At 36.0% G+C, this 25,193-nt stretch overlaps 1 protein-coding gene across 2 annotated transcripts; it reads left to right on the top strand.

Annotated features, from left to right (window-relative positions):
• The first annotated feature begins 1,772 nt into the window (after positions 1-1,772).
• LOC142982870 (uncharacterized) lies at positions 1,773-24,961 on the top strand. 2 transcript variants are annotated; one of them, XM_076129577.1, is made up of 23 exons: positions 1,773-1,908; positions 6,763-6,818; positions 7,661-7,871; positions 9,513-9,705; positions 10,211-10,288; positions 11,077-11,163; positions 12,859-12,927; positions 13,102-13,140; positions 13,495-13,548; positions 13,634-13,687; positions 13,922-14,017; positions 14,337-14,421; positions 14,543-14,604; positions 14,716-14,824; positions 15,584-15,672; positions 15,971-16,078; positions 16,463-16,579; positions 16,998-17,114; positions 17,253-17,307; positions 17,475-17,573; positions 17,976-18,143; positions 18,499-18,561; positions 24,816-24,961. In XM_076129577.1, the coding sequence occupies exons 1-23, from the start codon at positions 1,895-1,897 to the stop codon at positions 24,917-24,919; spliced, it is 2,127 nt and encodes a 708-aa protein (XP_075985692.1). In that variant the 5' UTR covers positions 1,773-1,894; the 3' UTR covers positions 24,920-24,961. The 2 variants fall into 2 exon arrangements, with proteins under 2 accessions (XP_075985692.1, XP_075985691.1); XM_076129576.1 differs by having other exon boundaries at positions 7,658-7,871.
• The last annotated feature ends 232 nt before the right edge of the window (positions 24,962-25,193 follow it).

Below are 25,193 nucleotides of genomic sequence, written 5' to 3'. Positions count from 1 at the left end.
ACAATAACTGTGGTTAACATGTTATTTTATCTGGTAGATAAAACGACATAAAGTATCCTTAATCCTAATTAACGTTAAGCCTTACAACAAATCTACGAAGTAACTCATTTTCATTTAATTTTGTCATGCACGTTGCACATTCAGTGCACCTAATTATGACTCATTCAAGTTCAAGCGACATTTATAAATCAGAATTTTTGCCAATTAGTGCTTGAAAAAGAACGTCTCATTGAGAAGATAAAAATAAAAGTGCATCAACTACTTCATCGACATACTGATATGTACGGACAAAGATTACGTCATTGCATTAAGATTTTAATTGTAGTTAGCAACACAAAGTAAGCAAGGCAGTAGCACATGTACTACTAAAATAAATACGAAAGTTTGTGAGGATGCATTTATAATAATATATCTACTTTAGTTTACGTTTGTTACTCAGGCATAAACTACTGAACGGATTCAGTACTCCGCTATTTGTCTAAAAAAACATAAAGTTCTCGCTTACAGAGATGCGGGCAAGAGTTGGTACTTTCTAAATGCATAGGGCAATAGCGGATCCAGGAGAAAAGAAGGCTTGGGGATACAAGCCACCATACAAAGTCCATCACTCTCGTATGATTCCTGGATCAAACTTAAACTATTTCAACGTTTAAGCCCAAGCATTTGTTTCTACCAAGCTATTAAGGGGAGAAATAAGCACTCCCTAGTGGCCGCTTAGACGAAAGCGGGTCCGAAAGAACAAAAAAAGAGAGGTGTAACTATTTAAGTTACACCTCTCTTTTTTTTTAAGTATAGTAAGGCATTTTATATACCCATTTACTAATATCCATTTAAATAAAAGTTTTTATTGTCTCATAGTGGGGGCGGATTCCACAAAACTTGGGAATCTATTATGTAGCCCTTCGAAAACGAACGATAGTAATAAAATGTTGTAATTAAGAGCAGATGAGATCATTTGTCTCTTAAATAGTAGTTTAGCGTTCGTTTACTTGGATGTGGTCAGCTGTTTGCCAAGTAATTAGAGCACTAATTGCAATGGCGAAGGAAATCTACGACTAAAATAACTGCCGTGGGAACGATGGACATGAAACGTATCAATTTTAATACGTATCTACTGAAATTTTCTATAAAAATGTTATTCCTAGTGGTAGTGGGGAACCAGTACCATACTTAGAATAATAAATTATATCTCCTATTTTTGTGATAAAGAACATCAACTATGTATTATGTTGAACCTAAATGCTAGCTTTTTTTATCTACTCAAAATAATTTCATTTTATGGCTGAAAATTTGGCGATTATAGTTTTTCACATAATTATTTAAATCTGTTGCTTTATTATTTAGAATTTCTTTAGATCTTGCTAGGACATTTATCAATATAAGAGATCAGTTGAAAGAATTAGGTATATTTTGTCTTTACTCTCGCATTTTTTCATAAGAAAGTATCATATCTACGAAATGGTGAAGCCAAATTTAATTTGATTGTTAAGGACGTGTAAACACCAGTACAGACCAGCTAGGCTGCCTGTGTCGTTTGGACAACCATTTATCTAACACCAGGTATAAATAATGGTTTTATTAACTGTGTCCGTGATTTGATATCTTTCCCATCTGCAAGATTCCTTGTCACACCAATGAACCGATATATTTCAATACGTCGGCAGTTTTGACCAATTGCCCCAAAAACCCGCCCAGTGGCCACCATTCGCACAAAGACTTACTGATCTAATATTCAATTGCGGTTGTGTGTCTGTCTATTTAATTGATATATACGATATATGCCGAAGTGTGGAGGCAAATCTCAGTAAGAGCTCGTTAAGCGACGGTGGTGCGCACCGCGCTTGCGCGACAAAGTGGTCTCACTGAAATATGCGCGAGAGTGTTGCGAGATAATATGGCGGGTTTTAGGTATGTATTTGAATAGATTACTTATTTATTTGATTAGAAGCCACTAGTAGGATTTATAAATTGACAACGAGAGTAATTTATAATTTGATTTGTAAATAACCTTTTGCGTTTAATCGGCTGAATTTGCCAGGAAAGGAAGAACTTTGGTTAAATAAAAGCTAAGTTTGTTGTTATAAAAACGTTTTGTTGAGTCTGAGCTTTGTTGATACTAAATGACACCTAATTATGATTTATCAGATTAGATATTTTTGGTTTGATATTTATTAGACCTAAGCAGTAAATAATGTTCAGTAAAATAAATGAAAAGGAAGAATTATCGACAATTTTTGAAAACTATACACGCCAAAATCGTGTATTTTAATCGTGATTCAGTTATAATACAAGTATTATTTTTTTCTTCAATTGCTTAAACAATAAGGCAATATATAGATTCATATATCACACAGGAAAGTTACAAAGAAAAGCCTAATAATTTAAAATCTGTAACAATTAATCGCATTTACAAAGCACAAACATACATACAACAGATGAACGTCAAACATTATCATATTAACTAGACGAATAAATTCAATAACATCTACGAATTGTGAGTCGTAAAACCAATGTGCATTTCATCATCGGTGTTATGTTTTAGTCATATTGTCAACTACACTCATATTAAGTGTCATGTATCAGCCTTGTGCAAGGTCTAATTAGAGGCAGATGTTTTGGGAACCATATTTCTATGGCTTTACTATGTGACTTTTTTTTATTAACTGATTTCAAATGAAAAAGGTTCTTATTCAAATGTATTTTTAAAATCTTATTTTGTCGTATGGTTAATGGTGAACTTAGTGTCAAAGTTGTTGAAGCCGAGTGCCTTTGACATAGCCTAACAACTGTTTTCTTAAACCTTATTTCTAGAGAATGAGTTACACAATTAGTACATACTCCAAAAAATACCTCTTTTTATTATAACTTTTACCTCTTTTGATGCCGGATTTAAAAAATAACACATTAAATGCAATAAGCTACTTCATAAGTCCCAAAAATATATTCCAAATGTAAAGGTACCTTGTAATATTAGAATGTGAATCATTCATTTAAACAGTACATAAAACTGTACGAAATGACAGTGATGGAGTCTTGGACAAGTCTCAACAACTTTGTGTACTCGTTAATTCATTAATTTTAGTATTCATTAAATGTAAAACAGTCGGCCATGTTCGTCAAAATTAATTGGGACACTCAGATTTTGTAGACACTGTTGCAGGGAATCAAAATTTAAAGAATAAATATAGTTTACTATTTTATCGTATACCTATACTATAGAATGACGAATGAAACTAGTCGTCAACCTCGTGTCAAAAATCTTCAAGCTACCCAAAGGCCTTTGACATGGCTTGACGGCTGAATTGACTACCACGACATCTTACGTGCCTTCCGAAGCACAGAAATGCTCATTTGATATGCCGCCAAGCGGTACCCATAAATATATTTAACCTACTGCACCTCCAAGGATTCCTTACGAAATGAGGAAGGGAAGCCTTGAGTCCACCGTACTGGTCAAGTTCAGTGGAGGACATTGTACCTTTAGGAACTGTTTAGAGGTTGATGAATTTAAGATGTTGACAGAGTTATCCCTTATCCCCCTATAATTATTTCCAATACACAGATAACTTCGAAAGTCATTCGTTTTATGCCTTGGGAGTCCTCATCCATTTGTGTGCGAGGAAAATGCTAAGACGGCTAGCATCGCTTTAGAAATACCTAATTCTAAAACGTTTTAATATGATGTGATTGAGTGATGTTGTGTTTGAGATACAGAAGGCAATAACAATTCATTACACTAATTCTGCCAATAAAATTGTTGCAATGATTGTTATGATGTATTTTACACTTCCGTAAGATTTATTCTATTAGTCTATGGACCAATGTACTAATAGCATAACTTGCTACAGTCGATTCTATCGACTATCGAGATAATCACTCCACAATTAGTTCCCACGGATCCCGCTTAAGGCACTGATCATGTTTTATACAAAATTATCGACAGCTAGTGAGTTGTCGATAGTATCTAGTAGAAGATCTCTGTATCATGTATGTTTGGGTAAACTACGTACTTAAGAACATTTTGTTACAAATCCGTCTGTTTGTAAATCATTTGGAAGCAGAAGTTATGAACCAGAATTAACTCACTGTTTTCTGGACAATCTTCTGAATGTATGAAATGTATTTTAGGCATTTCTCTGAATTCTAACATAATTCTATGAAATTAAATGTGTCTGCACCAGCTTGATAGGCAGAATGAAAATATGAGTTGAAGTCAGTAAAGCAAAAGAAGTTAGTAGGGATCGTATTAAGTGACGTTTTCTGGTCCCTGCCTATTGAAATGTGCATGTCCTAAAGTAGATAATAGATGAATATGTAAAACCAATGAAATTCTCGCAGTATATTCCTCCTATTCCTGTTATTACGAGTATGACAGTGTTGATGATTTGTTTATCTTTCATAGAACTCGTAACAATCAATGATTACGAGAACACATAGTCACGCTTCGTAGACATAATAATATTGGGATAATTAATCGCAGAATTAGATGAGGATGGTATCTATTCATTCATGTTCTTACATTATTAAAAATGAACAGCTATCTTTCTTAGTTCTCTAATCTGATTAAAATCGAGACAGAGCATTCAATTTTGCAAACGGACACGAGTAGAAATATTTTCACAGTCAAAACTGGTCTCCTTGCGATCATCAGTCGATAAAAGAATAATAATCATCTACTACTGCTACATTATTTACCATCTGTCTTTCTAACAAACGTCGTATAAGCTTTGATTAATCATACAGTGTTTTAACACTTAAGTACAATCAATTTTGAAACTGTATATGAGTGAAAGTGACAAAACACTGTGTTCAGATTTCAGAGCTTACACGACGTTTATTAGTAAGACAGTATAGCTTTACATATTTATGACTACTTGGCTCGCGCAACTTCGCTTGGAATTGGAATGGGTCAAAATTTTCCCCGTTTTTTTTTTTAATTTTTTACTGCTACTTTGCTCCTATTGGTAGTACCGTGATAATATATGACCTATAGCCTTCCTCAATAAATGGGCTATCTAACACCGAAATAATTTTTCAAATCGGACGAGTAGTTCCTGAGATTAGCGCGTTCAAACAAACAAACTCTTCAGCTTTATAATATTAGTATAGATTAGAGTTTACACGACTTTTATTAGACAGTATAACTTACAGTTGATTCCAGTAATCAGTCACTTCTACGACGTGATCTTTAAAAAGTCTAGATATAAAGCAATTACTCAGTCATTTGACTATTTATTTTTCCGCCGCCGACCTAACATTGACCCGACAAAAAATCATCAATGCATCATAATATAAATTGAAACATCAGACGCGTTCCAGTTCAGGCATCGAATCTCGATACAGCAGGTCAACAAATAATTGATCCTGTGCGCTGTCCCACTTGATGAGACCTTCGCCAGTCAATGAGGTAGCGAGCCAATTTGATGGTTCCTCAACGGTTGGTGCTGTGACGTCAACACACTTAATGCTAGGTCAATGTTCGACAGTTTCTGAAAGCAATTGTTTCCTATTGATCTGACTGAACTGCTTTTAGATGCCTATTGTCTAGAATTCAATATTTTAGCTGTCCTGGTTAGGAATTATGAAGTCCATAGATAAAATTTTTGCTCAAGGCGATTGTCATTAGTAGTTTATCAACTAACTTACCCGCGGTTTCTGAGGTACATTTAGCGGTAGTTTATCTATTTAATAGCGTTTAAACTCATATAAAAAAAACGTTATCGGATAGATAAACTTCCGCAAAATGTCCTTTGAAATCGGGCATTATACAGTTTCATTACTTCAAAATAAGTTTTAGTTTACCTAAGTAAATTTTTTTTCTGACAGATTTTTTCATACATTTGCCGTCACAATCACATTATCTATTTAACGTATATCTTATTCGACTTAAATCTAGCTGTTTTACAGCTTACTTTTGTGTTGACCTGTGTTAATTACAAATCGATCAACAAGACAAAATTATAGGTACTCTTGTAAATTCGTGACCGTCAACTTTAAAAAAACATCATAAATATCACGGCAATTAAATCTTAAAGCCCTTGGGACACTCTTATAAATAGAAGAAGTCAAGGGAACGGATAAAAGTCAGCATCATTCATGTCCACTCCAATCGTCTGATTTTCCTTATTACAGAAATTGCTAATGGCATATCGGAGGCATTGGATGGCCCGTCCTAGCCAATTACCTTTAAAAGGTTTTAACTGACATGGCTAACTTGTTTTGAGGAGCGAACAACATAATGTAAATACTCGTGACCTAGTGACCTATTAATTTTACAAACTGTCCGTCACACGTGCGAGAATCTGAACTAATATATTGTGATCTTGAACCAGTTTTTTGGGATGTAACGAATATGAGTGACAGTGTCTACCAGAGACTTCGTTTACGTTTTGTTAATTTGTTTGTTTTGACTGGTTTTGACAATCAGGTTCAATTTACGTCAATGTTATCTATGGGTTAGTGTTCCCAAATCGTAAAAATCTAAAATGAATTCATTAAATTGGTTCCTACGGCCGTATATTCAATTTGTCCTGCTCGTAACAGGCGATCCTGTATGACAGGATGAATGTTAAAGAAAGTTTTGTTCTATGGTCTCTGACTACCCTTGTGTTTGGAATTATGATTATTATAATAGTTGAAGCATGATCCAAGTAATAAAGTGAGAGCCTTGCCAACCTCTAGTCTCTCCTTAACTATTAGTAATTAGAACTATGACTGTTGTAAGGTTTTAGACGTTCTAAAGTATTTTTTTATAAATTCCAGGTTCGCTGTCATCATACTTGTGATATCATCATACCATTCAAGCAATGGACAAACAGGTAACAAAATATTTAAATAAGTGCTTATAATTGGACAAGAGTGTCATAAGCATTTACTTACTTTAATAAACACAGTAGGATATGGACCATAGGCGTACTAGGCGTGTTTTAGTTTTCCGTACATAACACATGAATTTGGATACAAATACAGTTTTCCCTACAGAACATAATATATTTCGTTGTGTTCTAAATATTTTTTATCCAGTATTTATTAGGGTAACCAAAGCGAACCCATTAAGTTCGGAAAGGGGGACAAAACGCGGCCTATCATGCTGACCAGATTTTTTCTACTCGTTATTTATTGGTCCTCTGTTTATTTTGGCGGCAGTAATTTATAGGCTCGAACATCCAAGCCTATATTTAGCCCTGTTAGTGAGACTAGAATAAACGGGCATTGTGGAGGTCACGATAATACCTACTTTTCTGAATTGCTGTTATTAAAAACAATATTATTTGTTTTGGTATTTGTACTTGTTACTTGTTTAGTTGTCTTACTTAACAGATTTTGTTCAACTGCAATAAGATAATACAAATACTTTTACAAATAAAAGCCCTCAGGATTTAAACCTTAAAGTTAAATGTTTTTCCTTCAATCACGCTTAAAATATCTTCTTTCCACCTTGTTTTTGGCACGTTTCATGCTTTATATCTATGTATTTATTAATTCTGCTGGTCCAAACTTTTGAATTGCGTCTTTAAAGTCTCTAACTCTCTCTTAAATCTTGTAAGCCAGCCCACACTATACAAATTTCGGCTCAGCTTGGCTCGGACTCCTCTAGCATAGACCTTTAAACATGATATTTTCTAATACTTATAACTCACATACTATCTTTTTTCAGAAGTAGCTGTCAAAAACCACACAACAGTATCAATCCACATGCCGCCATGTTCCAACCTGCTGCCAGGTCACGTGGACTTCAGGAGTCTGGATCTGATCGCCGTGTACGAGCTGGACAGACCTGGTACCAAGGGCGTCTCCATGGTGCAGGGCTCGCAGACTCTGCAGAGAGCGTACAGGATTGGAAATAGCGCGGATCTTACGAGGACTATGGAGTGAGTGACGTTGAACATTTGATGGTAGTCTGATATTTGCTGAAATGCAGTTATTTTTGATGTGAAATAATTATAAAATACTAGCTGTTAGTTAGCGTGACTTGGCCCACGTGAAGAGATTTCTCGGGATATACAGTATGTTATGTGTTAATTCAAGTTGTAAACGATCTGTATACCAAATTTCATCAAAATCCGTTTTGAAGTGATTGAACTACAAGCGTCCTTCTACTTTTCAATTTATGATATTTTTAAGATTTGTCGTTCTAATGGAGACAAGTAAGTTATAATAAATATTGGTCTACTGTTTAATAAATGGGGCATGCTTCAAATAGAAGCTACCCTTTCTTCACTTATAACAACTTGTTTTTTTCTAACAAAAAACAATCATCAAAATCGGTCCACCCAATAAAAACATTCGAAGTGACCAACATAAAACAGAACCGTCCTTTTGAGGTCGGTTAAAAATATATAAAGCCTTATATCAATTGGCAGTTGGACCGGACTTCCAGAGAGTGGTCCCTTCCGTGTGAGTGACTTATTGATTAACCGACACCCCGTCCTTCAACAATCGTACTAATTAGACGACTTGAGGCGGAAGTACAGAGGTTTGTTAACGAGATTGGAAGGTCATGTGTTTTGATTTGAGCCCTTGCTTTGATGTGGGATTTGTTTCACGACATTGTTTGGAGATTTTTGAGGTCTTTGTTTATAATATCATCTTATTTCTCTGTAGTTTTATATCTATTTAATCCAAAGCGTAAAGTAAGGCTCTTTTACTGAGACTTCGCTGTCCGTCAGTAGGTCACTAGGCTATCTCATGAACCTTGTTAGTAAAATAGTTGAAATTTTCTACAGATGTCACTTTAAGAAAAAAATATAAAAAAAAACGAATAAAGTAAATATATTTGTTTGCCGTTTTTGTAAATAATAATACAGAACCTTTCGTGCACGAGTCCAATTCGCCCTTTGCCGTTAGGCTTTAGCGTTTTGTTTATTTTATAAACCACACGCGGCGCTTCGGTTTCTGCGGCGAGGCGACCACGTTACCACTGCGCCAAACGTGCAGTTACCATATATAACATCGCCCGTTATACCCCAAGATGTAGGCAGAGATATATAAAATACACACGCATTTATCATGTACGATGTTAGTCCTATATAATAGGGAGCTTATTGCCGTTTATTTTTTTTTAGGTCAGCTCCCGCACTTAGAATTGCTCTTACATGTACAAAATGCTTGCACATACAAAAATATTGACGCAAAGTACAACCAGACCCGAAACAACTATTTGTAGATTGCACAAATAATTGTTCCGTGTGGGAATCGAACCCGCGACCTCCCGACGCAATGGTACCGGCGTGGCGACCTAAACCACTGAGGCGGTCACCGCCGTGAAAAAAACTAAGTTAAACCTTGGCGCGGCCGTTCCATAGATGGGTGACCGCATAGTGGTATTTAAACTGGACGTCTCCGTGCTTCAGAGGTCACGTAAAAAGTCGGACCCGGTAGTTGTCAATCAAGATAACAGTCGTTATAGCCACGTCAAAGGCCTCTCAAGCGGCTTGAACAACTTTGACACGAGGTTGACCACTAACCATACGATTAGAAGTAATAGCTAGATAACCCCCTCTTGTCTCCAGGGAGGTGTTTCCTGGAGGTCTACCACCACGTTTCACAGTAGTTGGAACGTTCAACGCGCGAGGAGTTCGTCGACCCTGGAGTCTGGTCAAAGCACAGTCGGCCAAGATCCTGTTCTCTTTGGATCTGATGCCCGTATCCAAGAAAATCGCGGTGCATTACAGAGGGGGTAAAGCGATGTTTACCAGTTATGAGGTAAGGTTTTCGTACAGTCTGTTTTTCCTATTGTGTGTTTCTGTCTTATAAACATTTATCACTTTCAATCTATTTTGAAACTGTATATGAGTGAAAAAGATAAAACGATTGTATAACTAATCAGTACTTACACGACGTTTGTTAGTTAGGTAGTAAGACTTTCTTTTATAAACCATGTTGTTGTTTTTTAAAGTAATGTATTACATCGAGACAAAAAAAGTCTTATAACATAAATTGCCTCTGGAACTAATTATTTTCATATTTATATAATATGCGCTATAACCCCTCCCCCTCATTTGAGAGGAGACCCTTGCCCTGCAGTGGGCCAGTAATATTGGGTTTAAAAAAAATGCGCTAGATCGAAAAGTCCAGTATCAAAGTTCCAATAGTTGTAAGAAGGTCAAGCCTTGCTATTTATGTTGTTTAACAAGCTATGTACACAGTTATGCAATAAATGTATCTTTATCTTTGTTGACAATAAGCTAAACAAATTGTTTGTTTTCAGATCTTCACTCCTGGGTGGCACAAAATACACGCATCGGTAACAAATAACACTGTACATATTGCTGTCGATTGCATTGAGGTCAGTACGTAATAAATTTAGTTTAGTGACATAAAATCTCCAATAATAGTTCCTAATGCTTACGATAATCTTTATAAATTAAAGTGAATCGCTGCATGTGTTTCTAAGCTCAAAAGCCGAGAACGAGTCGAATATTTCGGCTTATTATTTTAATGCTAATATATTTTCTTAAAAGCATGGTGAATGTTTTAATATAGTACTTAACAAAAAAATTAGATAAAAAAGCAAAATTGAAAGGCGAACGGCAGGTTTGTATGAAGAATTCGTACAGCTTATAAAATGTCATGTTTAGGTTTACTTTTTGTTTAAATTGGTAGCTAATATGATAGACAAGCTTATTTTAAAATTATTATATTTTTAAAAGTTGGGAGGTAAAACTTATGTCCATTTTAAGAAGCCCCAATAGTTCGCTAAATTGCTCAGATGCTGTCAAAACCACAATCCAAAACAACAGCAAATTAGCGGATGCGTAGACGTCAGAGTAACAGTGACGTCTCATGAGATTTTCTTTTTCTTTATTTGTCAACAAATATAAGCCATAGAGCAAAAATTATTATTTAAATAAACAAATACTTTCTAATTAATCCGGACTTCTAAAAATAATACTCCCAAATAAAAATAGGTGACTTAGTCCCCTTAATAAGTGGTACAAATTCTGTTACGAAACAACACAAACTTTAAGCTGTACGAAATCTGCCGGTCTCCTTTCCGAAATCCATGTTCTATTATCAAATTCCCGATTATCTCAACACAGATTTTTAATGCTTAAGTACGTGTTTTCATTGCAGCTGATGCCTGAAAAGATAACAATACAAGACCACACGAATGCTACATCGTTGAGCGTCGTGTCCAACGTAGATGGTACACCGGCGCCGGTAAGTGAAACTGTTAATTAAATAAATAATAAATAAATATCATTAGACAACTCACACACGGTCATTTGATTCCAAACTAAGCAGAGCTTGTACTATGGTAATCAAATAACTGATAAACATACTTATATACTTCTAAATACATACTTATATACATATATAAATTGACATCCAGGCTCAGAACATATACTCGTGCTCATTCCACAAAGATTTGTGCGTGCTCATCACACAATAATTACATAGAAATAATTTCAAAGTACAATATGACTTTGTTAACATCTCGGAACATACATGACCATTGGCGTAAATATTTGATAAAGTTACGCATTTTTAACGATATCTCCAGAATTAGAGACGAGTCAGACTTTTCGCGAGCCTCTTTTACTATAGGTTTTATTATTCAGATTTTTTTAAAAGATATTTTTCATAAATACACAATAAACTGTTTTATCCATTTTAATGCGATTTTATTTCGTTATTAGTTCTTAGATTAGCTCCCACATGAGTTTAACCCATTCTCCGTGTTTTTATAGCTTTTTACCGTTTTTTAATTCGATGCGTAAAGAAGATTTGTATTTCCAGCATTTTTCCAACGAGCCATGCTCCCATATTGCCTTAAAAACTCTCGTGACAGATTTATGTCGCACACGCGATTTTTAACATTCACATCGCGCGGGGCCGAGATAAATTATTATTCCCTGCGGCAGATGTTCTCTCTTTTTAAATATACCAGTGTCAGAAAAGCATACAGAATATAATTCCTCTTTTCTTGGTTTTATTTAAATTACATACATACCTAGCTATTTAAACAAGGTTATTAGCAAAACACCAAAAACCTCGCAGGACTAGATAGGTAAAATCATAAATAAGCAACAATTTTTGTTCTTCAAGTTTTGATATACATGAACTCAATAAATGAAAAAAAAACAATATCTCATTTCGAGAGAAGTCCATCGGTCAATAATGAGTAAATCAAAATAAGTCATAATTAAAGTACAAAAAAATCTTGTTTAATTTCTGGAAATTGTCCAAAAATAAAATATACATTCGGTTATAAGTCTTACACTCAAGCAATGATACGACAATTGTCCCATTCGGCACTTGGCACCCATTTACTCGTAAAACCGGATATCGCAGCATATCCGGGCATTATTGGGGTTGCCGGTATTACCGCAAACCCAGGTGGCTTAGGACCGGGTATCCGGGTATGATTTACATGCTCGGGGTATTCAAAGTCTTAGGTTTAATTGAGGAACACTAGTAGGGGCGTGGGATAATTTAACGCTATAGATTGCGGGGAAGATAAATACATAGATAATATTATTCTATATTTCGGTGTTCTCGGTGGTCTCCAACTTTTTTTACGTGCTTGTAGTGAAAAGGGTATGTCGGATTTTTACGAAAATGAGTTAAGAAATTAGAGTGCACTTGTATCCCACTTTTGCAATATTTTCAGTGTAAGTTAACCCCTTTTGCACATTGCTAACTTTATCATTTTAAAAGATTAACAATATCTGTTTTTACCAACCGATAGAGCATTTTTTGCGACCATTTTCGTATACTAAAATTCGAAAATGAGTTTCGACAAAATCGAACTTATACCCTTTTTCACTAGATGCACAGTTTTAACCTTTCTTTTACATGTAGCTCAAGTTTAGCTGAAATCGTTCAAACTAACTTATTTGTTTTTCTTCACAGGTTGATCTACAGTGGCTCTCTCTGAGCTGTGACCGGTACAACCTCACCAGTGATAGCTGTGAAGAAATCGTAAGTCCGACTTATTTTGACTAAAGAAGGATACTGCAAACGTTTTGTATAAAATCTTTGCTCAATGTTACAATGAGCTGATTTTTTATAATATATTACTTACATTATAGGAGTTTTGCATACGATAAATGGAAAAATACTGTAATTAATCATCTATTTTTTTTTTAATTCTAGACTCCGCCACAAGAACTAATTGCTACGGAAAAGCCTGCGGTACGTATGCCTCCACAGGGTGCCAAATCCTACCTTTAATTTTATTATGAAAGGGATAAGTTTTTGCAAATAACTTTTTTTAGTTACACCTCGTTTAGGATAATATCAAGATAAATGAAACGGTTTATACCTGTACCCATATGGATTTTTTATCCGTTAGATCAAGCTTACGTTTCGGACCCTATATCAGTAATCAGTCATCATCATCACTATGTTTGTTAAAAGACGTCCACAGCTGCATTCATCCTTTCTCCATAAAATACAACGACACTCAGCTCTGGGCTGCCCTCGTTCTACGGACTGATACTGTGTCAGTCAAATAGTTTCAATTCAGGATTATATTATAATTTTCAGGTATCCCCATCTAACTTCCCACTAGTTCCTGCTTGCAATGTCACCTGTCCAGCAGTAAGTGAAATAATCTTGTTGTAATAATATTTATTCAAATGTGGTTGAAATGGCCGTTTACTTATTTTTTCATGCATAATTTCAGGGACCACAAGGTCCTCCAGGTCCTAAAGGAGATCAAGGTTTCAGAGGATTAACAGTAAGTTAAAGATACTATATTAAATTACGCGAAAAATAATTCATTTTCAAATGAGCATTGGATTGTTGGATTGATGAGAGTTTTGGATTGTTTTTATTTTGGCCAGTTATTGTCGGGTCTTAAAGCTACGAACAAATATATTTATCCTGACTGATTAAAAAACAACATGGGCAATTTCCTAAAAGAAGTGTTTTTTAAACATTTCCTTTATTTCCCTTTCATTATTTGTGGTAGGGTGCACGTGGTATCAAAGGTGACCCTGGAAGTCCAGGACAAAATGGCTTTAAAGGAGAAAAGGGGGAGCCCGGGCCACCCGGTGCTGTTGTCAACGTGAGTAAGAGAAATTGATTGATGATAATTATAATTTATAATATATTATAATAATTTCGACTTCTTTCTTACTGTTGATGATGAACTATTTATAAATAAAACATCTATCTAAAAATACCGTCAGAAGTAAGGAGAGGGGAAATATTTTTACTAACTAATTTTATAAATGAAAAGTCTGTCTATCTGTTACGCTTTCAGGGCTATTCTCCTGAACTTATTTAGACAGATTAACTTAGTGATAGTCTCAAAGGTCTTAAACCTTTGTCTATTGTGAAAATAATGAGTGAGCCTCAATATAATTACTGTGTTTGAACCTCAGGTGACAGGGTCGGGAGTTGTGGGTGAACCAGGACCACCGGGCCGTCGTGGACCTAAGGGCGACAAAGGAGACATTGGGCCACGAGGTAACACAAACACTAACAAGTTTATTTTTAAATATTTTACCAATTGAGCGATATTCTTACAATTTATATGTTTTATTATAATTCTAAGTTATGTGCGTGTGATAACAAATTTATATTACAGGTGATCCAGGCGAAATGGGACTAATGGGCCCACGTGGGGCTCCGGGTAATGATGGGAAAGACGTAAGTTTTAATAACTATTAACATATTCTTATATTTACTGCCATGTATAACACATTCACACTGTAAGAGTTATTGTAATATAGCCCCAAAATTAAATATTCTTATACTCAGGGTATACCAGGCTTGCCAGGACCATTGGGGCCCCGAGGAGATATAGGCCCTCCAGGGGCTCCGGGCTTGCCTGGCCGAGCTGCGAACATCAACGCATCGTTAATTCATGGTAAAGAGCATCTGTTTTATCTATATACAGAATACTATAATTTGAATATTTCCGATGTAGTCTACCGATACTTTTTAGTTATGAAAACACGAAAAATACTTGGTTACAGAACTCGGTTGTATTGTATTGAATGAATGTTGAAACGAGGTTTAAAATTGGATACGCAATTAATTGACAGCCTAACTTCTGAAACAATTGAAAATCTTTTAACAAATTTTCCTTAAATATTCACTGTCCCATTTTGTAATATCATCAGTTTTCAAATTAATATTGTAAATCGTTAGTCGTAAAAATACGAGTACCTTGTTACTTAAATAAAAGGTAGCTAATTACTCATCGCGAGTTTCGCAAACTTCGAGTGAGGTAAATTAGGTGCTCTCTCAGTTAATTAAAGTTCTTCAAATAAAAGCGTTTTCTTGTTTCCAAACGCGGAAAATTATGAGTATTTTTGTTGTACAGTCGCGAACATAAATATATATTTATTCCCCACTTTTCTCATATTTTTATCTTTAAACTTATGTTTATGAATAAAACACTAAACTCCTGTAGACTACAAAATGAATTGGATTTAATACTACAATAGGATAATAGTAGCAATATACTTTAGGCGATTAAGTACGTAGAGAAATAAATTACTAATTCAACCATATCGCAGTTTTTATAGCGGTATTCATTTTGATCTATCTGAACTTGTAAATACATATATTTATGTCCATAGCTGTACTTCGGTTGTATGCTCACATCATTTGCTTTGTGTAGGTGCCAAAGGCGAGAGAGGTCTGCCGGGCCCGCCGGGCGCGGATGGGCACGATGGGCCCCGGGGCCCTCCCGGACGCGACGGCGCAGTGGTAATATATTAACCCTTATATTTTGTTCTCGTATAAACGTTTAATTGACTGTTTCAGGTCATGTAAATACGTTTTATTTCAATTTCAGTTGATTCTTCAGTATTTTTTTTTCTAGACACGTCAAGCAACTGAAAAACTATTCCAAGAAAAATTACACAATTAGATCTCAAACTAGTTTAGGGCTTTATCTTGGACACCTTCAAAATGATTCTAGAAATGACCCTTGAAATCGGCATAGTATTAAAAAAAATATATTTACATACCCATTACTCATACATATTCGCTATCCATTTTATAGGGTCCACAAGGTCTCCCTGGGCCTATGGGAGTTCCAGGGTTGCGTGGAGACAGGGGAGAGGTCGGAGCACCAGGGCCTGCTGGAGAACGAGGGCCTGAAGGATTACAGGTAGATGTTCAAAATTATTTACTTGTTCTTATCTAAAAGTAGCTTTATCTCAAGATTTGACTTTACAGATTTTAAAGATTTGAAGTTCTTGACTTTTTATGTGGTACCTACTTTATTAATTTAGAATTTAAGTTACATATAATGACATTTTATCGTTGCGAGTACCGAGATTTTCAATTATCGTATATTATTATTTATTGATCAGTTCTTCTAGTGAATGCCGTAAGAACTATTTTGGATACATTTTAAATGCCGAACTCTCGATACTCTATATTAGTATCTACCGATTGCAGAAAATCGTGCTATTATACCAATAAGCGGAAATGCTACCTTCTAACTCCCAACTACGGAAACCACACTTCGAATAAATTTTTACGTGTCTAGGGTCCGGAAGGTCCACCCGGGCGACCAGGTCCGCCGGGGCAGCCGGGGTCTGCCACAGCTTCGTTGCCTTCAGAAGTGAGAGCAGGACCATCTGGACCAACAGGGCCCGCGGGACAGGTAATAGCTTTTAAAATAACGTTATTTATTTTTATGGCACCCCTATTCCGTTTCTTATTGCTAGTTAGTATATCTTTAATGCTATTGTAAACTTCTTTTTGTACTCTTCAAAGACACTATCGTTAAGTAAACTGTTTTTTACCCTCCAAAAATTTCAAATTTAATGGCCTCCGTGATGCAGCGGTTTCGTCGCCACGCCGATTCCCACATAGAATAATAATAATTATTTGCGCGATAAACAAATAATTGTTTCGGGTCTAATTGTACTTTTTGCCTGTCGTTTGTATGTTTGTAAAAGTCCCCGGAACACAAGAGCAAATTTTAGTGCGAGAGTTGTCTGTTTAAAAAAAAAAATATTTTTTAAATAACGCTACTAACTTGTGCCGTTTTTTCATTGTTATATTGATGTTGTTTCCAGAAAGGCGAACCAGGTCTCCCTGGGTACCCAGGTAAAGATGGACTGAACGGCAACCCAGGAGTGCCTGGAGCGCCTGGACCGCCAGGTCTGCCGGCGCCACATAATCAAGTTGTTGAGGTATCCTACACCACATTTTTTTTCATTTAGATATATTTCTGCCTACCTCTTTGTTTGTTCCTGTTGATTTTGTATTTAGTGTTTTGTTATTATAAGTATACCATGAACGCATTTATTTATTATTTGTACGTTTTACAGGCTCCTTCGATCTCTGAAAACGAAATAAGAAATATTTGTGAAGATATTATTAAAGGTAAATACATTACGCATAAGAACATACTTTTTATAATAACCAGCCGCCCACCCCGCTTACACCAACTTAAAATATTATCTTAATCCTTCAACTCAAATCTCTCTATCTGTCGGTGAAAGATGCATGGAGACGGGATTATGTTGGTAACTGTGGTTGTTTTTCTACAGTTCGCTTCCAAGAACTAGCCGCGACGCTGGTGCTGCCCACACACAACGTGATTGGAAAGCGAGGACACCCTGGCCGACCTGGTCCTCCGGGACCACCAGGTAAGAAACTACTTCTACAAAAACTATTATAATAATCTTTAATAATAATCTATGGTTACTCTATCAAACGGATTTTAAAAGATACTTGGGCCATTACAAACGGGCGCACTACCATATAATCGAAAGACTCATAATAGTGTGACAGAGTGTACAATATCTGATTTAATTCTCATAGTACGAAATGGCTGAATGGTTCTTAAATGCGGTGAAATTTTGAAAGGTAATATAAGTAAAATAAGTTACTTGTTACCCTATGGATAATAACGTTGTTCGCACGTTTGTAATATACTAACCCTCGCAGAAAATACTAAGAGAAACAGCTTTTTAAAAGCTATGCCCAGAGTACTAGAAGGATACTTTAAAAAATCAAATGGTTATTTCCACGACCCATTTTTTTTATAGGAATCCAAGGTGACCCGGGAGACCAGGGTCCACAAGGCTACCCTGGCGAGGCTGGACCACCAGGGAAGCCTGGTCATCAGGGCGAAGCTGGGCAGAAAGGAGATAAGGGAGACCGAGGACCTGAAGGCGTCGGCATTCCTGGGGCTGAGGGACCTCGAGGCATTATAGGTAAAAAATACATAACGTAAGAAGGGTATTTTAGGAAACTGTGTTATTCAGTATCTACATAAATGTTGAGTTACATGAAATAATAGTGGATATGAATTTAAAATGGTAAAATTCTTGTATTAGATGTGATTCCTACCAGTTTTTATCTTTAAAGGTTTGTGAAGTAAACAGTTCTAGTAGAAACTTTTTTTGCTTTTTCGGAACTCTCTAAATGTAGTTATAAGACATAGTAATAACAGTTTACCTCTCATTGCTAGGCAGGGGGTACACTTTGAGTTCACCACGCTGACCAAGTACTGCCAATTTTTTTGTTTGTAATGCGGTAAAAATATTTAAACGTCCGTTTTGTTTTTAGGTCCTATTGGCCCACCAGGTCATCCAGGCAGAACAGGGGGTAGAGGAGAACCAGGGAGAGAAGGTAAGTTTGGTACCATCATAAGTCATGATGAAAATATGTGTATCTGGCTACTGTCACCAACCAGACGGGCTGAGTTACGGTGCGTATACAGCATAATACAAAATGTTATATAACTTGTGAACGCACCTAAAACCAACTCAATAAATAATATGTACACATTTACTTAGAAAGGGTATATATTTGAGTTGGCGAAAATATGTCAATTTGGCGAAAATATGTTTTTCTACCTACAGAAAACATTTTTTCATACACACCTGTGTCAAACAGACATGTCGAATTTCAGTGGTAATGGGAGTTAAAGAGTTGGCAATATTTTTGTAAAACTAAAAGAAAGTATATTTCCATTATTTAGTTTTCCTGTTTGCGTAAATTATTTGTAAAGCTTTAAAACATGTCTTTTGAAAAGTAATTAGACGCTGCTATGTGCATCTCAGTTCAAGAGCCAAAGCACCAAAAATAAAAATATACACTAGTTTTTTCTTTTAGCTTCTTGGCGATTCTGGCTTTATACCTAATTCCACCAATAACACAGTATTAAATAAAATATATCAATAAATATTTTAAGTCGTATTTTCTCGAGTGCTAAGCAACCGTCATGAAACAAAAGTCTCGTACACTAGTTGTCAACTGAAATTCACAGTAAGCATGTAGAACCTCTCTCGTCGACCGTCGTTCAGTCAACACCGTATTATACTTGCTCCGTATTTAAAATTATTTTTTAGTGGTAAAAAGTGATTATTTTCAGTAAAAATTTATACACCTCAAATTCTTAACGTTCCATCAATACAGTGCTATAAAAACTACTTCAATCACACATCTAATTGCCTTATAATCAGTGAAAGTGTTTCAAACAGTTTAACAAAATAATTCAAAAACACCTTAAAGGACGAGACACAGCGAGCGCTCACGCTATTTTCACGGTTACGCACTCTACATAACCGTTAGAGTCGCTTGCACTAGTTACGGATGACCGTTGCATCGCCTATAGCGAACATAGACTATTGACGCAGACAAGACATCGCCGAGTTCGGGCAGGACCTTCCCTCAGTGAGGCAAAACATACTTGCGGTGACGTCGACTTCTATGTTACTAAAATGAAGTGCTCCAGCTGTGCCAAATTTATTAAAGAAACGTCTGCAATTAAATGCACCACCTCCACGTGTGGAAAACATTTCTGTTCACAATGTATTGCAGACTTCTCGAGTATTACAACAGAGAGAAAGAAAACATGGAAATGTTCGGTATGCTGCTCCTCTATTAGAAAAGGAGGGGAAAATAATACCCCATTACGTACCGAATCCGAGAACCGAAACCTAAACGTATCAACACGCAAAACAGGAGACGCTCCCTCTATTTCAGAGCTAAAAGAACTCACGGACACGATCTGTCGGCTGACTGGCGAATTTTCATCCCTCAAATCAAAACTGGATGAGGTCACGCGTTCCTTAAGTTCCTGCCACGAACGAATGGACGACCTTGTTCATAAAATAACTGCTAACGAATCTCGACTGCTTAACTTGGAAAAGCGAGACCACGAGGTTGTGATTCTTAAGGCAACTGTACAACACCTGCAAGATGAACTGAATATCCAGGCCCAACATAACTTACGCAATGAGATGGAAATAATTGGAATCCCGGAAAATAATGGCGAGAATCTGAACCATATTATTCGAGTGGCAGCTCACAAGGTTGGTGTTGAACTAGAGGACAATGATATAGACTGGGTCACTCGAACTGGTCCTCGTCATCCACCTGCGCAATCTGCCGTTCCTCAAGCCGGAAGTAAAATGCCGCGACCCGTTGTCGTAAGGCTCCTGAGGCGCCATAAACGCGACCAGTTCTTAAAGGCTGCTAAATCAAGAAAATCCCTGTCTAGCGCAGATTTGGAAGTATCTGGCACTCCGACTAGAGTGTTTTTTAATGAACGGCTTACTAAAGACAACAGGATTTTATTTCGTGAGACCCGTGCCCGCGCGAAGTCCCAGGGCTATTCATTTTGTTGGTGCAGCCAGGGATCTGTCTACATTCGACAACGCCAAGGGAAGTCAGCGGTGCTTATACGGTCGCAATACGAACTTGATCGTATTCTGCCTATCTCACCTGCCGACCACTCTTCTTAAAGGTTGGTCTTTGTTATTCTGTGTTGTCATAGCAAAAAAATATTTTTGTGTAACTATTAGGTGTTTTATCTTCATTTTATTATTTTTTTGTATTAATTTTCTACAAGGCAATTTCATTGAAACTATGCATCCACAATTTATTTTCTTAATTTTTATTTTTTATTTTGTAGTATGTTTTACTTTGTCTTTAAATATTATTAGCAATTTTTGTTCCAAAATTTTCGATAAAACGAAGAATACATTTAATACATTCTGTATCATATTATATAAAACACATATAAGTTTAATGATAACACCTATTTACTATTTTATTTATATATACTATGCCTTTGTAAATAAGATATATTTTGATATTACATATAATTGCATCCAATATAAAAAACATAAATTATGTATGTATAATATTAATAATTCACGCAGTCCTATTAAATTCGAACACTCGCAATTATTTAGTAAACGTATGTGGGCCATCTGGTTAATGCGGTGGTGGTTTGTATTAGTGAGGTACACCTTTTCATATAGAAGAATTATCTTTTCCGAATTTGTACAAGATGATTTAGATTCGCTAAAAATAAACTGTTCCGTTATAAATGAATTAGAAAAATCCAAAGAATATTTTACAAGTGCTCATAGATTTAAACTAATAACCTTTAATATTAGAAGTATTCAGAAGAACTTTGACCACTTTTTAGTCGCTCTGAAACGTTTAAATATTGTTAACGACGTAATTATTTTAACAGAATGCTGGCTCAGTGATTCGATCTCTATTCCTAAACTGAATGGCTATAATATGTTCAAAAGTGATATACTTCATAATCAAAATAGTGGCGTGGTAGTTTATGTGAGAGACATTTGGAACGTGATAGCATCGGAGCCCACAGTTGATAATGCTAGCTGTTTATTACTAAAAATCCAAAATATTGTTAACGTACTGGCCATCTATCGTTCACCATCCAATCAGAATATTGACAATTTCTTATCCTCACTTGAAACCTATATGAGCAATACAAATGGATTACCCATGTTATTTGCCGGAGATATTAATATCAATATAATGGATACTAGCACACAAGCAATTGAATATCAATGTTTCATGTCTGAGCTTGGTATGATCCCAGCTATAACGGAACCCACCCGCGGTACATCGTGTCTTGACCATATTTTCATTTCAAGATCCTTTGGCACAATTACACCTAGGGGTGTCATCTGTCAATCAGATATTACTGATCATTACCCTGTTATGATAGGATTAGATCTCAACAAACCTACTATACCAAAGCTTAGTCGGACTGTATTAAGACGAGACTTCGAAGCAATTAAGGCAAAACTATTAGATGTAGACTGGGCAATGGTTACTGAACATAGTAGTGTTAACGTAGCAACTAATACTTTTATGGATCTCCTTACCAAAATTGTAGATAGACATACCCGCGAAGCCCACCTAAGTAGAGCTGAACATAATCTTAAGCCCTGGATCACCCCAGGGCTCATAAGATGCATGAAGCATAGGGATAGGCTACATCATAGATCTAGACTCGAACCTAATAACCAAGTTCTGCGCCTTTCATACACTAGATACCGAAACTTTTTTGTAAATCTCCTGCGTAAACTTAAACTACAGTATGAAAACCAAGAGCTAAATAATAACCGTAAAAATCCTAAAAAACTTTGGCAGGCCATCAAACAATTTTGCAATTTTTCTTCTTTTAATAAGGAACCAACTGAGCTGCTGCCTGACTATAATACCGTACAATCGTCTCTAGATCTCTGTAATGATCATTTCTCCACGGTAGGTCCTCGGCTTGCAAACACTATTTTGACTAAAATGAACACTACAGAAAATGAACTTGCTAATTTAGTTAAACCCAACAATGTTGCCGCAGACTCTCTTTTTATGACACCTACAGACCACGATGAAGTGCAACAATTGATGTCCGGATTACAAAACGAAAAAGCCCCCGGTATTGATGGCCTAACCAACTCCCTAGTTAAATATATCAAAGAAGCTGTTGTCATTCCACTCACTCACATATTTAATCAAAGCCTATCTACTGGTACATTTCCTAAGGCTTGGAAAGTAGCGTCAGTTATTCCAGTACATAAAAGTGGCCCTAAAAACTCCATCGGCAATTATAGGCCGATATCTTTGTTAAACGTTTTCTCGAAAATGCTAGAGAAACTAGTTAATAAAAGACTGAATAATTTCTTAGCTTCCCGAAATCTAATATCGCCTCGACAATTCGGCTTCCAAAAAGAAAAATGCACTGAAGATGCGGTATCCCTCTTGACATCAATAGTAGCCTCCAATCTCGATAATAAACAGTGCTGTGTAGGTGTGTTTCTTGATTTAGCGAAGGCGTTCGATACTGTCTCCGTTCCGATACTTCTTAAAAAACTCAATAACGTGGGAGTGAGAGGTGTCGCCTCTAATTGGTTTAAGAGTTATCTCACAGAACGGAGTCACTGCGTGAAGATAGGTAAGTCTCTGAGTAGTCCAAAATTTCTGACATTTGGTGTCCCACAGGGCAGTATTTTGGGTCCAACGTTATTTACAATCTACCTCAACGACATTCATGACGTTCCAATGGAAAAGGCCGAAATAGTCTGCTACGCTGATGACACAGCAATAGTTTTTAATGGAAATACTTGGACAGAAACTCTTTCGCGTGCAGAACTTGGATTGGCAAAGATCTATGAATGGCTGGAAAATAATCTACTGACGCTAAACACTAGTAAGACCGAATACATCTGTTTTCATAAGACAGATGTTTCTTCCCCCTCTGATACTCTTATCAAAATTCATGTGTGCAATGACACCATCTGCAACTGTGAACCTTTAAAAAGGAAAACTGTTGTAAAATATCTGGGCGTATTTGTAGATGAGAAACTAACGTTTAAAAAACACATCGAGACCCTATCAGCACGCGTTAGAAAGGTGATTGGAATTTTTAAGCATCTCAGAAATATTGCAGACACAAAAACTCTCAAAATGGTGTATTTTGCCATTTGTCAATCTATTTTGACTTATTGCATCACATGTTGGGGTGGAGCTGCCAAGTCCTTGCTCATTCTAGTAGAAAAAGCGCAAAGGTCTGTTCTTAAAGTGATTTTAAAAAAATCGTTTCGGTATCCTACAACTCTAGTATATGCTGACAGCAACGTACTCAGTGTTAGACAATTATACATTCTCAAGATGTCAACCTTAGTACACAAGATTGTTCTAGTCTCGAATGAGTACCAAGAGTTAATCAACCGAAGAATGTTCCGTCTACCAAAACCAGCAGTTAAAACAGTGTTTGCTCGGCGCTTTGGACAATTTGCTAAAGTCCATGTTTATAATACGGTTCTCAAACACTGCAATATCAAAGAAAAGTCTTTGCGTGAGGCCAAAACTATTATATCAAAATGGTTAACCACAATGACATACAATAGTACTGAAGAAATTCTAAAAATACAAATTTGATATACACAAATGAACATAATAATATGGTCACTAAACATATAACACAACTGAATTTATGATTTATTTACCTATATTTTATGTATATACTCATATTTACGTATATAAACATACATACATACACATACATATATATACAATATTAATTATATTAAGTGGACGTACATAATGATATAAATAAGTTTAAAACTACCTGAAACTGATCTCACTAAACTTAACTCATAAATTATAACCTTGTCTTTGGGATTTAAATTTTATTTAGCTTTAAGTATTTTAATAATTTTAAGAAATGCGATATAATTTTGTTAATTGTTATATTTCAATAATTTGTAACTACATTTATAGTCTAAACGTGAAATTGTAAAACTGAACGACTGAAACCATGTTTTTGTTAATCGTAGACGGTCTTCTCGACACAGGCATGCCTAGTGAGAAGACCACCAGATATTGTTCCTACCGTTAAAAATGTATCAGCTTTAGATATAGAAATAATGTGAAGTGTTTATTTTAGAAACTTGTATTTGTCTATTGCTGCAATAAATATTTTTAATTTTTTTTTAATTTTAGAACAAGATTCAAATCCATTAAACACGGCATTGTAATATTGGGAAGGTGGCCACATTAACTACTGCGCTAAACGTTGCCGTTTTAAATATGTAATGTTAAAATTTCAGGGCCCATCGGTCCCCGCGGTCACCCGGGTCCTCGGGGCACGTGCGACTGTCCCGTTGCCTCGTACTACGCGTATTCCCCGCAAGGACTCGCCAAGGGACCCTGAATTAATACTCAATAATAATTGTGTACTTAATAAAGTGATGAACTGCCTCTGCCCTTGTTATTATTTAATTTTTTGTTTCCCGGAAAAAAGAGATATACAAACCACACTGCAAATTTCTTCTGGAAACGTTAGTATAAAGCGCAATACAAAACCCGGTGGCATATCGGTAAGTAGGCCGTACTCAAGTGTTGAGTTGGCCAACTAGCCCGCCGACACAGGCCGATGGGTAGGGCAGGCTACTTTGACATGTATCGCGATTAATAGATGCTTGAAG

The sequence above is a fragment of the Anticarsia gemmatalis genome, chromosome 22 (assembly GCF_050436995.1).
Source record: "Anticarsia gemmatalis isolate Benzon Research Colony breed Stoneville strain chromosome 22, ilAntGemm2 primary, whole genome shotgun sequence".
In the NCBI taxonomy this organism is placed as follows: domain Eukaryota; kingdom Metazoa; phylum Arthropoda; class Insecta; order Lepidoptera; family Erebidae; genus Anticarsia; species Anticarsia gemmatalis.
Note: the sequence above shows the minus strand (reverse complement) of the source record. Positions and strands in the feature narration are given on the sequence as shown.